At 50.2% G+C, this 11,895-nt stretch overlaps 1 protein-coding gene across 1 annotated transcript in view; it reads left to right on the forward strand.

The window, feature by feature from the left end:
- EPHA10 (EPH receptor A10) overlaps positions 1-11,895 on the forward strand; it is a 49,748-nt gene that overhangs the window by 4,540 nt on the left and 33,313 nt on the right. Inside the window, 6 exon segments of the mRNA XM_017892144.1 lie at positions 6,759-6,946; positions 7,888-7,959; positions 7,961-8,003; positions 8,006-8,038; positions 8,041-8,115; positions 8,118-8,210. Coding sequence (XP_017747633.1) covers positions 6,759-6,946; positions 7,888-7,959; positions 7,961-8,003; positions 8,006-8,038; positions 8,041-8,115; positions 8,118-8,210 — 504 coding nt within the window.

Consider the following 11,895-nt stretch of genomic DNA (forward strand, 5'->3'; position numbering starts at 1 on the left):
AAAAGAAGCTTTTTTTTTTTTTTTTTTTTTTTTTTTTTTTTTTGATACGGAGTCTCTCTTGCTCTGTCACCCAGGCTGGAGTGCACTGGCCTGATCTCAGCTAACTGCAACTTCCACCTCCTGGGTTCAAGCAATTCTCCTGCCTCAGCCTCCTGAGTAGCTGGGATTACAGGCATACATCACCATGCCCAGCTAATTTTTGTATTTTTAGTAGAGACGGGGTTTCACCATGTTGGCCAGGCTGGTCTCAAACTCCTGACCTCAAGTGATCCACCTACCTAGGCCTCCCAGAGTGCAGGGATTACAGGCGTGAGCCACTGTGCCCGGCCGAGGAAGTAATTCTTATCTCTGTTTCACAGATGAAGAAACAGAGCCTCAGAGAGATCAGTACCTCACTTGCAAAGTTAGGAAATGGGGAGCTAGGATTTGAATTCAGGCTTGCCCAACTCTCATATTCTTTGTATGACACCATGCGGTCTCCCCTGTGCATAAGGAAGAACTCTACAGCAGCCCAAGCTTCAGACTAGTGGGATTAGTAGCGCACAGAGAGGACTATCCCAGTCACGGACCACATACTTGGAAGTTAGAGACTGGCGGGGGGATTTTTATGCTGGAGAGAGGGATTGGGAGGTTGCACTAGATGGTTACTAAGATCACATCCCACTCTCTGAACTACAATCAGTGTGCTCCCTGGGGGAGATCCTTCATGTTGAGGGTTTTGCTGGGTTCTTAGGCTGGTGGGGGCATTAGGAACAGACCTCTCATTCTCTCTCCGGCCTGTGGCTTTGGACACAGAGGGTGAGGATGGGGTTATGAATGTGTATACTTAATATAGAAAGATCAAGGTATGCTTTTTCTAAACCATGTCCTTTTCTGGGTGCCAGGGCAACAGAAATGAGTCAGACGTAGTCCCAGCTCTCAAGAAGCTCACAGTCTAGATGGAGAGACGCAAAAATTAAAAAATCACAAGAGGGTAAATATATGCTATAACAGAGGGATACACAGAGTGGTGGGAAGACAGGAGGAAGTGACTAAATTTGCTCTCATCCCTTTGTTCAATCATCCATCCAATATGAATTGAGGATGTGCCAGCTGCATTTATTGAGGGCTTATTATATGTATATAGATGAATGCCACCATCTCCTCCCTGCAGAAATTGTAATTTAGCGAAAGACTGGGAGGCATGAACCTTCCTGAGCTCTCCAGATATAGTTAGGATCCACCTCTGTACTCTCCAGTATTCACTGAAAACTATTTCTGTACTTACCCCATGGTATGCAGTGATCTACTTATGTGTGTTTTCACCACTAGATTAAGACCTTCTTTTATTTTTTTAGAGATGGGGGTCTGTCTATGTTGCCTGGGCTTGAGTGTAGCAGCTATTCATAGGCATGATCATAGTGCATTACAGCCTTGAGTTCTTGGGTTCAAGCATTCCTTCTGCCTCAGCCTCCTGAGTTGGTGGGACTACAAGGACCACACACTAGTTTAGGAACTTCTTGAGCTCAGGCATTGGGTCTTACTAGTGTCAGCAGCCCCAGCATCCATAACAGGATAAGCCATATGGTAGGTGTTCGGTGAAAATGCATTGGGTGAAAAAGTGGTTACTACAGGGTGTGACACATAAACAGAGAGCTAAGGAAGCATGGACAGGAGAACCTAATTCTAAGCATGGAGAAGGCTTCCCGGAGAAGACTTCCCAGGAAAGGTGAGAAGGTCCTTTTTCCCAGAGAGCCTAGAGCATTCTAAGCTTAGGAATTGCATGCAGAAGCATGGAGGCAGGAAGGAACACAGCATGCCTGGGCCTATGTAACTAAATGTGGTTAGAGCAGAGGGCATGTGGGGGTATGGGAGTGAAGTGTTGGGGATGAGAGGAGCAGGGGGAAATCATGAAGGGCCTTGAATGTTGGGATAAAGAGCTTAGACTTTATGCTTTAGGCCAATGGGGAGGATTTGAAGCAGGGATATGACATGCTCAGATTTGTATTTTCAAAATATCACTCAAGCTGCAATTGCAAAGAAAGGATTGAAGAGGGAATGATTAGGAGCCAGAAGATGAAGAAGGAAGATGGTGCAATAGTGCAGAAGAAAGAGCACAGGGGCTGAACTAAGATAGTAGCAGAGATCACTGAGAGATGAGGATAGATGGGATCATGAGTTAGCAGCCACAGCACTTAGTAACCATGTGTTACAGGAGAAGAAAGGAGTCCACTTTGACTTACATGCTACTGGGGATTGAATGGAGAGAGGGATAATTCACTGGGGTACAGAACACAGGACACGGATAGACACATCATATTTATGATGTCCATGGTGCATTCCAGTGGAGGTAGCTAGAAAATGGGTCTGGAGCTCAGCAAGAGACAGTACTTGAAGCTGTGGGTGTGGTTGGGACAGACCAGGCAGAATGTGTGGGGTAAGAAGCCAAGAGGGCCAACAATGAAGACTCACAGAATAGCAATATTAAGGACAGGTAGAAAATACAGAGCCCATTAAAAAGGCTAAGAGGGAGTGGTCAGAGTATGGAGGAGAACCAGGAGAGTGTGATATTATGACAGCCAAGAGAGATAGAGGTGTCCAGGAAGGAATGGCCTACAGAGTTGGGAAGCAGTCAGGTAAGTTGAGGGTTAGAAAGTGCCCAGTTGGTGGCCTTGGTGAGAGCAATTGCAGCTGAGTGATGGACAGAGAGACCAGGTTGCAGTAGACTGAGGGATAAAGAAGTTGAAGAGCTTGAGTCAGGGAGTCTAGAAGCCTGGATTTGAATTAGGAGAAGAGGACATATCTCGAGGAGAACATTGGGTTGAGAGAGGATTTTTATTATAGATGGGAGAGACTTGTTTATATGCTGAAGGACAAAGAGCCACTGGGGTACCAAGTGTGTATATGGGCATATCCCCATCCCAGTCCCAGGAGACAGGAGTATTTTATTACTGATGTGGGCTAGAATTGCTGATGCATGTTGCTAACAAAAAGCAGGCCAGATTTTAGTCAGTTTTGTTATTGTTTTTACATACTCTTTAGTTTGTGCCCTTATTGCCTGCACCCAAAATGGGCCACTTTTTACTGCTTCACTACCAAGAGGGGAGATGACTGATGGAATGTAGTCTTTGATGAGGTTAAAGGGAGAGATCCAGGGTGGAGACAGAAGGGCTGGCCTTCAACAGGAGGTGGCTCATTCCCTCCTCTAGGACTGGAAGGGAGGAGGAGACAGGAGATGGTTGTGGATGGGGGCATTTGTGTGTTTTGATGGGCAGATGTTGAGGGAATTACCGACTGATGGCTTCCCTTCTCCCTATAAGGTGGGACAGAGGGCATCTGTACAAATGGACAGTAAGGTCCTTGTCTGTTTTATTCATTGCTGTGTATCTATAGAGCCTACCTAATAGATGCTAAAAACTATTTGCTGAATGAATGAATCAGGAGTGAGAGGAGGAGGTTTCTCTGGGAAATGAGGGAGAAAGAGAGAGAGAGACAAAGAGACTCAGGAACCCAATCCATGTCTGATGAGACCAGAAAAAGGCCACTTGTAATGGCCTCAGCTCTGCCTTGGGGAGTGGGGAGCTGGGGACAATGCCAAGGAAAGCTTCACAAGGGAGATGTTATTTGAACTGGGGTTTGGAGAAGTATAGAAGTTTGCCAGGAGAAAAGGGATATAAGGAGTTATAGAACAAGACCCAGAGATGTGAAAGGACGAGCTCAGTGTACCATGGGTAGAGTGGTTGGCAGTGGGGTGCTGTTGGAGGATATTAGAAAGGGAAGAGAAATGATTGGATTTGTATTTAGAAAGTTAAGGCCTTCCAAGTGCCTTCTGCAGCTAACATGGGCTCCCCTCAAAAAGTAGATGGATAAGGGGGAAATAGAGCTAAGAAGTTCTTTTCCACTTTTCTCTTTAGTGACCTTGACTTTTGTTCTCCCTCTGTTAGCCACTAGAGAAATTAGTGAAAGAACTGAGGTTTCCTTTGGGGGAAAAAATCAGGGCATGTAACCAGTATCTTAATTCTCTGCTAGGGCCAGGTGCAGTGGCTCACACCTGTAATCCCAGCAATTTGGGAGCCCAAGGCAGGAGGATCGCTTGAGCCAGGAGTTCAAGATCAGCCTGGGCAACACAGTGAGACCCCATCTCTACACACAAAAAAATTAGCCAGGCATGGTGGCACAGCTTGCCTGTGGTTCCAGCTACTTGGGAGGCTGTGGTGGGAGGATTGCTTGGCCCCAGGAGGTGGGGGCTGTAGTGAGCTATGATTGTGCCACTGCACTCCAGTCTGGGCAACAGAGCAAGACCCTGCCACAAACAAACAAACAAACAAGCAGAAAACATCTCAGTGGGATTGCCTTGGAGCCAAGAGACCCAAGCAGATATGTTGTCTAAGGCTCCATAGGGCACAATGAGCCCCTGTGATGGGGTGGCACAAGGGGCATTACAGACAGGGAAGCTAATGCGGGCTCATCCTAAGAGGCACTTTCTGCCAGCATTGTTCAACAAAGGCAGCCTCAGAAGCGGGTGAGTGCCTCATGATAAAGTATGTGACAAAGACTGTGGCTACAGCTGGGGAAGCTGCTGGAGGACCAGGCCAATGGGAGCTGAGCTACATTATCTCTGAAGTTCTGACCTTGAAGAGAGGGAGGGGTTGGCAGTCAGGAATCCCTGAATCTGCTCTTCAGCACAAACTCCTTCTAAGCAGAGCCTCACACAGCAGAGATACCACTGTGGTCACTGATGGGCCCACCCACCTCTAGGACAGCAGCTACCCTCATACACTTGTGGGGAGGGAGCCTCCAGCATTCTTCTCCTTTTGCTGTGAAACCCTGTGAACAGATCATTTATCTAGGCTCTCACTTGCTCTCCTATTTCACAACAGAGGTGGGCAGGGCATGGTTGTTATTCCTATTGGACCAATGCTTTCTTGAGGCCAGAGAGGCACAAGGAGTGGCCTAGTCAACACTAGAACCCAAGCTTTCCAAGTCCCAGCCTGGGTCTCTGCTGCCCACCAGACCACGGGGATAGTTAGTCCATGCTCTGTTCTGCAGGCAGAGGAGGCTTCTGAAGGCTCCTGGGCTGCCAAGCCCCTCCCCAGAGTTGTGTTGCCCAGAACTCTGAGCAAGATGGACCCTCTCAAACCTATGCCTTCCAGACAGTGGAAATCCTAGTCCCCTCCCCTCTTCTGCCACACAGGCTGAAAGTTCTTCCCAAGGGCTAGCCTGCACCCTTTCTGTTGTACTGCGTCTTCTTGGAGCTGGAGAGCAACCAGCTAGACTAGAGGACAGGGCCAGGGAACAAGGTGAGGACCACCCAAGCTCTGAGAGGTAGGGCCGGGAGCCACCTGGCCCAGCTGGTGAGAAATTTTTTTCAAGTGGGTGTTTAGCAGTTATCACTTAAGGCCTGTGGGGGAGGAACAGTAATTACTACCATTATTGTGAAAATGTGGTTGGTACTGGGCTAGGTAGTTGACATGTTTTATCTCAATCCTCCAACAACCTTTTTGAGGTAGGTACTCAACACAAGGCTCAGAGGGGTCAACTGATGTGCTCAAGGCCACACAGCAAATAAGTGGTGTGACTCAGCTACAAACCCAGGTTGTTCAGGTAGAAACACTTGTGATCTTAACAACCTGTGTTCTGAGAAGTGAGAGAAGCAAACTGAGTAGGTGTCAAGACTGGAACTAGGTCTGACTCATGGTCCAGGGAACTTTCACTGGCCCTTCTCTCTCCACCCACCACCCTCCACCTGGTTGGCTTTACTTCCAGTTGGGAATTTATGACGCACTAACTGTGGTGGTGGGAGGGTGTGTGTGTGTGTGTGCGCGCGCGTGTGCATGCGTGCTTGTGTGTTTGTCCCTGTGTTTGTCTCTTGGGGCACCTCTCCTCCCCTCTCTTCCTCACAGCAGGACTGCAGAATTTGACTCATTTTCTTCCAGTGGTCCTGAGGGTGGTGTGATGTGGGCTTGGGTTGGAATCCCACAGGCTGTGGGACAGTAGCTGTAGGCAACTTCACCTCTCCTAGCCTTAGCTCCCTCATTTTTAAAAGGGGATAAAGGGCCAGGCAGAGTGGCTCATACCTGCAATTTCAACATTTTGGGAGGCCAAGGTGGGCAGATAGCTTGAGGCCAGAAGTTGGAGATCAGTCTGGTCAGCATGGTGAAACTCCATCTCTGCTAAAAATACAAAAAAATGTAGCCAGGCATGGTGGTGCACGCTTGTAATCCCAGCTACTCAGGAGGCTGAGGCAGAAGAATCGCTTAAACCTGGGAGGTGGAGGTTGCAGTGAGTGGAGATCCGGCCACTGAACTCCAGCCTGGGTGATAGAAGGAGACTCAAAAATAAATAAATAAATAAAATAAAAAGAGGATAAAGTATATAACCTCACAGATGGTTGTGAGGATTCAATGAATTAATAGACGTAATTTAAAAAATAAAACATAGAGACGGGGTTTGGCCATGTTGTCCAGGCTGGTCTCCAACTCCTGGCCTCAAGTGATCCTCCGGCTTTGGCCTTCCAAAGCGCTGGGAATACAGGAGTGACCACCGCGACCGGCTGAAAGTGAAATGTTTCAAAGTATTCCGAACACACTGAGCATTTTCTAAGGGTAGGAAATGGGTTGTTCAGGAGTCACTCCATGGGGCAGTGCTGACTGGAGTGGCTGAGTTCCCTGTTTTTCTATCGCAATTTGAGGAGATAAACGCTGCCCTAACCAGGCCAGTCAGGAAAGTGGGGAGAAACTGTGGAGGAGCCCCCTCTTCTCACCAGCCATGCCCTGCAGCCTGTCCCCCAGGGTTTTACAAGGTGTCCCCGCGGCGGCCCCTCTGCTCACCGTGCCCAGAGCACAGCCGGGCCCTGGAAAACGCCTCCACCTTCTGCGTGTGCCAGGACAGCTATGCTCGCTCGCCCAGCGACCCGCCCTCTGCTTCCTGCACCCGTGAGTCCCCCCTCCAGGCTGCACTGCGAAGGGTGGGTGGGGGATGGCCAAGGAGGAAGGCCTGACCCAGGTGGTGGTGAAGACAGGGGTTCCGCACTGGGACCCACGAGGGCAGACATGGGGGCCAGCGCCCAGAAGGCGGGGTATGGGGAGTGGAGCCTGGGCGCGCCCTGGGGACCAGGGCCTTTAATAAGAAGAACCAGAACAACTGCGAGAGTCCAGACGGAGGATGGGGTTAGGATGCCTGGTGGATCACTGAGGAGAGCGCCCCTCTGCTGCCCTCTCCTCAACCTGCCTACCCTCCAGCCGAAAGGGGGGCTCCTGACCTTCCTTCGCACCATCGGTTCTTGGTCCCCATGTTCCCATTCTCAGCTCCTCTCTAACCTCCTCCCAAATCCTCACCAACCGCCCCACCACTCTCACATTCCAACCTCCCAAGGGCTCCCACGCCCCCATACCTGACCCTTCCCTGGGGGAGGGGCGAGCCCCTGCTCCCGCTCGCCCGTGCTCCCGCTCGCCCTGGGCTCATCCGCCCTCGACCCCTCCCTGACTGATCATGTCTGTTCCAATGTCCTTGACTGAACCCACGCCCCCATTGCCCCACCCACCCCAGACCCCTCACCTCCTGTCTCTATCCCTTACCCACCTGGCTTCCCATGGCCATTCGCCCGCATCATCCCTGTTCCTTCACTGGTCGTCCTTCTAAACCCTCCTTCCTGACAGACCCCACGCCACTGTCCCTCCCGTCCCCCTCATCCACGCCAGTCCCTTGATGAACCGGCCCCGTTCCCCTCTCCCCGACTGACCCTCGGGCCCCTGCGCGCTTCTCCTGCCCTCAGGAGGGTGGGACCAGCCCCCGCCCCCCTCGTGCATTCCGCCCCCCTCACGGGCACGCCACGCCCCGCCTGACCCGCACCGCCCCTGTGCCAGCCTCAGGGCGGCCTTCCGGCGCCGCGGAACCTGCACGTACAAGCCTGTAGTCGCTCGCGCGCTGGCGCTGCGACTGCGCTGGCTGCCGCCGGCCGACTCGGGAGCCGCTCGGGACGGTCACCTACTCGCTGCTGTGCCTGCGCTGCCGGCCGCGAGGGCCCGCGGCGCGTGCGAGCCGTGCGGGCCGCGCGTGGTTCGTACCGCCGCCAGGCCGGGCTGCGGGAGCGAGCGCCACCCTTCGGCTGCAGCCTGCGGCCCGGAGCGCTCTACACGTGCGCGTGGCCGCACTCAACGGCGTCTCGGCCCGGCCGGCCCGCCGCGGGAGCCACCTACGCGCAGGTCACCGTCTGCCCACCGGGCCCGGGGGTAAGGGCCGCCCGCGCCTCCCACCCTGAGGTCCCACGCGGCCCTTTCGGGGGCCAACCCGGTCGGTCCTAGCCAGGAGCCATATCACCCACCGCCACAGAGAAGCCCACCCTCTGTACACGCACCCCGCCCCTGCTCCAGGACACAAAGTCCACCCCCCGGACGCCCCAGCGTCCAGTCGCCCTCCCCAGTGGTTGGCGAGAGGGACTGAGGATGCAGACGTCGCCCTTACTACCGGCCAGAGGGGAGATGCGCAGGTTTCTGTGCGTCTGCGGGAAGCCTCTGGGTCGCCTCGCCTTTCTCCCCCGGACGCCTTGGCACAAAGCCTCTGTCCCGCTCAACAGCTCCTGCAGTTGGCTTGCCTGCTGATTTCCTCAGGGGAAAAGAGGTGGAAAGTCCCTTAATCCTCTAACTTCCCTTTAAAAATAATGTCAGTAGGAGCCGCAATTTACTTCCGTCCGTCTCGGGAAGCCGGGATTCTGTCCTGTGTCCTTGACCTCCAACCACGTCGGCCCTCTGCATGGGTTTTGCTGCACCGTCCTTTCCTGGCCCGGAAAGGGGCAAGGAAGCTGTAGAGTTTAGGCTGTAGGGGCGATGGAACCCACCAGCCAACACATCTCTGAGTCTGGACCATGAATGTGAATAGAGTGAAGACCTACAACCTTTTTACACCACACCTTCATTCCTGACAGTTTCTTTTGATTCGCCTCTCCAGGCCTGGGGTGGACCTTCAAAGTATGCTTGTATTCTTTGCAAGAAAGATAGCTAAGTGGGTATGGTTTCCGATTCTCTTCCTAATCGAGGCTATAGGATCGGCCTGTCACCCTTTGCATCCCTGCTTTCTGTGATCCCACTTCTGTCTCTGGTAGTTGGTGTTGCCAACGGAGAAATCTGAGAGCCAGGGTACTTTCATTCTTTTCTACAGTAACTTGGGCATATGACATATACACGTATGCACACGGATGTTAGAATAATTCTTTAACCTCTTAACTTACTGTTAATATAAACTTTTTTTTGTTTTTGAGACAAGAGTCTCGCTACTGTCGACAGGCTGGAGTGCAGTGGCACAACATCGATTCACTGCAACCTCTGCCCTCCCGGGTTCCCAAATGATTCTCCTGCCTCAGTCTCCCAAGTAGCTGGGACACTAACAGGTGCACTACCACCACAGCCCAGCTAATTTTTGTATTTTTTAGTAAAGATGGGGTTTCGCCATGCTTGCACCAGGATGGTGCTGGATTCTCAAACGCTCATGATCTGCCCGCAATCAGTCTCCCAAAGTGCTGGATTACAGACGTGAGCCACTGTGACCCAGCCAAACTTTTTTTTTTTTGACAAATGGAGTTTCGCTCCTTGTCAACCCAGGCTGGAGTGTAATGGTGTGATCGCACAGCTCACAAAGGCAACCTCTGCGCTCCTGGGTTCCCAAGCGATTCTCCTGCCTCAGCCTCCCCGAGTAACCTCGGATTACAAGTCGGTGCACCACCACACCCACGCTGTTTTTAGTAGAGACGGGATTTCACCATGTTGGCCACGCCGGTGTCAAACTGCTGACCTCAAGTCATCTGCCGGCCTCTGCCTCCCAAACTGCTGGGATTACAGGCATAAGCCACTGAGCCCGGCCACCAATATGGATTTCTTTTGATTGAGTAAACCTTTTATTTGCACAACTTTTTTTTTTTTTTTTTTGTGACTGAGTCTTGCTCTGTCGCCCAGGCTGGAGTGCAGTGGCGCGATCTCAGCTCACTACAAGCTCCGCCTCTCGGGTTCATGCCATTCTCCTGCCTTAGTCTCCCAAGTAGCTGGGACTACAGGTGCACGCTGCCATGCCCGGCTAGTTTTTTGTATTTTTAGTAGAGACGGGGTTTCACTGTGTTAGCCAGGATGGTCTCGATATCCTGACCTCGTGATCTGCCTGCGTCGGCCTCCCAAAGTGCTGGGATTACAGGCATGAGCCACTGAGCCCGGCCACCAATATGGATTTCTTTTGATTGAGTAAACCTTTTTATTTGCACAACTTTTTTTTTTTTTTTTTTTTTTTTCTGAGTGAAGTTTTCTTCAGGCCAGGAACAGTGGCTCATTCCGGTAGTCTCAGTACTTTGGGAGCCTGAGGCCAGGAGCAACATAGTGAGACCCTGTCTCTACAAAAAATGTTAAAAATTAGCCAGGCATAGTGATGTGTGCCTGTAGTCCCAGCTGCTCAGGAGGGTGAAGCAGGAGGCTCAGTTGAGCCCAGGAGTTTGAGGCTGCAGTGAGTGATAATTGTGCCACTGCGCTCCAGCCTGGGTGACAGAGCCAGACCATGTCTCTTAAAAACAAAAAAGTTTTATTCAGCCACTGCTTTGACTAGAACTTCTGATAGCTCAAATATATCTCTTAAAAATATCTCTAAGCCTTAGGTTGTACATTCATTTTCTGATTCTCAAATCTTGTCACTTCACTTCCCTTATCATTTTGAACTCTTAATCCCTTTCCACTGCCCTTTGGAGATTTCCTAGCTTGTCTGGGTTTCTGGAACAGTGCTGTTTTTTACTGTCTCTATTGTGATTTAACGTTTGCTATTGCATTTACATTTTAAAAAATTCTTTTTTTTCATCTTTCTTTCATGTCAGATGAGGATTTTGCTAACATGAAAAGGTTTGAGGGTGACACATCTCACACACGAGTGTGAATCCCCAATCATCACACTTGCAAACTACAAAAGGATCATATTTTAAAATTCAGTATAGAAAAGGAAAACTCCATAATCTTATTATGTAGATAGAAACAACTATTAATATCTTAGAGTATATACTTCCAGAAAATTTTTCCTGTCTATCTTGATCTCTGTATTTGTATTCGTAACTATCTACCTATAAAATCCCTTTTGTTTTAATATAGTCATGCACCATATGAAGACATTTTGGTCAACAATGGATGGCATATATGATAGTGGTGCTGTAAGATTATAATAGAGCTGAAAGACTCCTGTCACTTAGTATTTTCTGTCACAATTGCCTGCAGTATTCAGTACAGTCACATGCTGTCACCCAGGCTGTACAGGTTGTAGCCTAGGTGTGTCATAGGCTATGCTGTCTAGGTTTGTGTACGTACACTTTGATGTTTGTACAACAATGAAATCACCTAACAACACATTTCTCAGAACATCTTCCCATCATGTAGCAATGCATGATGGTATATGTAATACTAACTTTTATCTGGCATTTTATATTAACAATCTTAACTGTTTTGACACAGATAGATTTAGAAGCCTTGTTAAGGAAATACTCTTCTATTTCCATGTTCTCAATAAGAATACTAAGCTTCCACTGAATGAGTGCCGCTGTGTTTGGCACTGTGCAATATGATTTTCTACATTAATTCATTGAAATGGGGCTGGGCGCTGTGGTTCACGCCTGTAATCCCAACACTTTGGGAGGCTGAGGCAGGTGGATCATTTGAGGTCAGAAGTTCGAGCCAGCCTGGCCAACATGGCAAAACCCTGTTTCTAAAATAAAAAAAAAAATTACCCAGGAGTGGTGGTGCGCACCTGTAATCCTAGCTACTGGGGAGGCTGAGGCAGGAGAATCGCTTGAACCCCAGAGGTGGAGGTTGCAGAGAGCGGAGATTGTGCCACTGTACTCCAGCCTGGGCGACAGAGCGAGCCTCTACCTTAAAAAAAAAAAAAAAAAAAGGGAAAAAAAAA

The sequence above is a fragment of the Rhinopithecus bieti genome, unplaced genomic scaffold, assembly GCF_001698545.2.
Source record: "Rhinopithecus bieti isolate Rb0 unplaced genomic scaffold, ASM169854v2 scaffold_22548, whole genome shotgun sequence".
Taxonomy (NCBI): domain Eukaryota; kingdom Metazoa; phylum Chordata; class Mammalia; order Primates; family Cercopithecidae; genus Rhinopithecus; species Rhinopithecus bieti.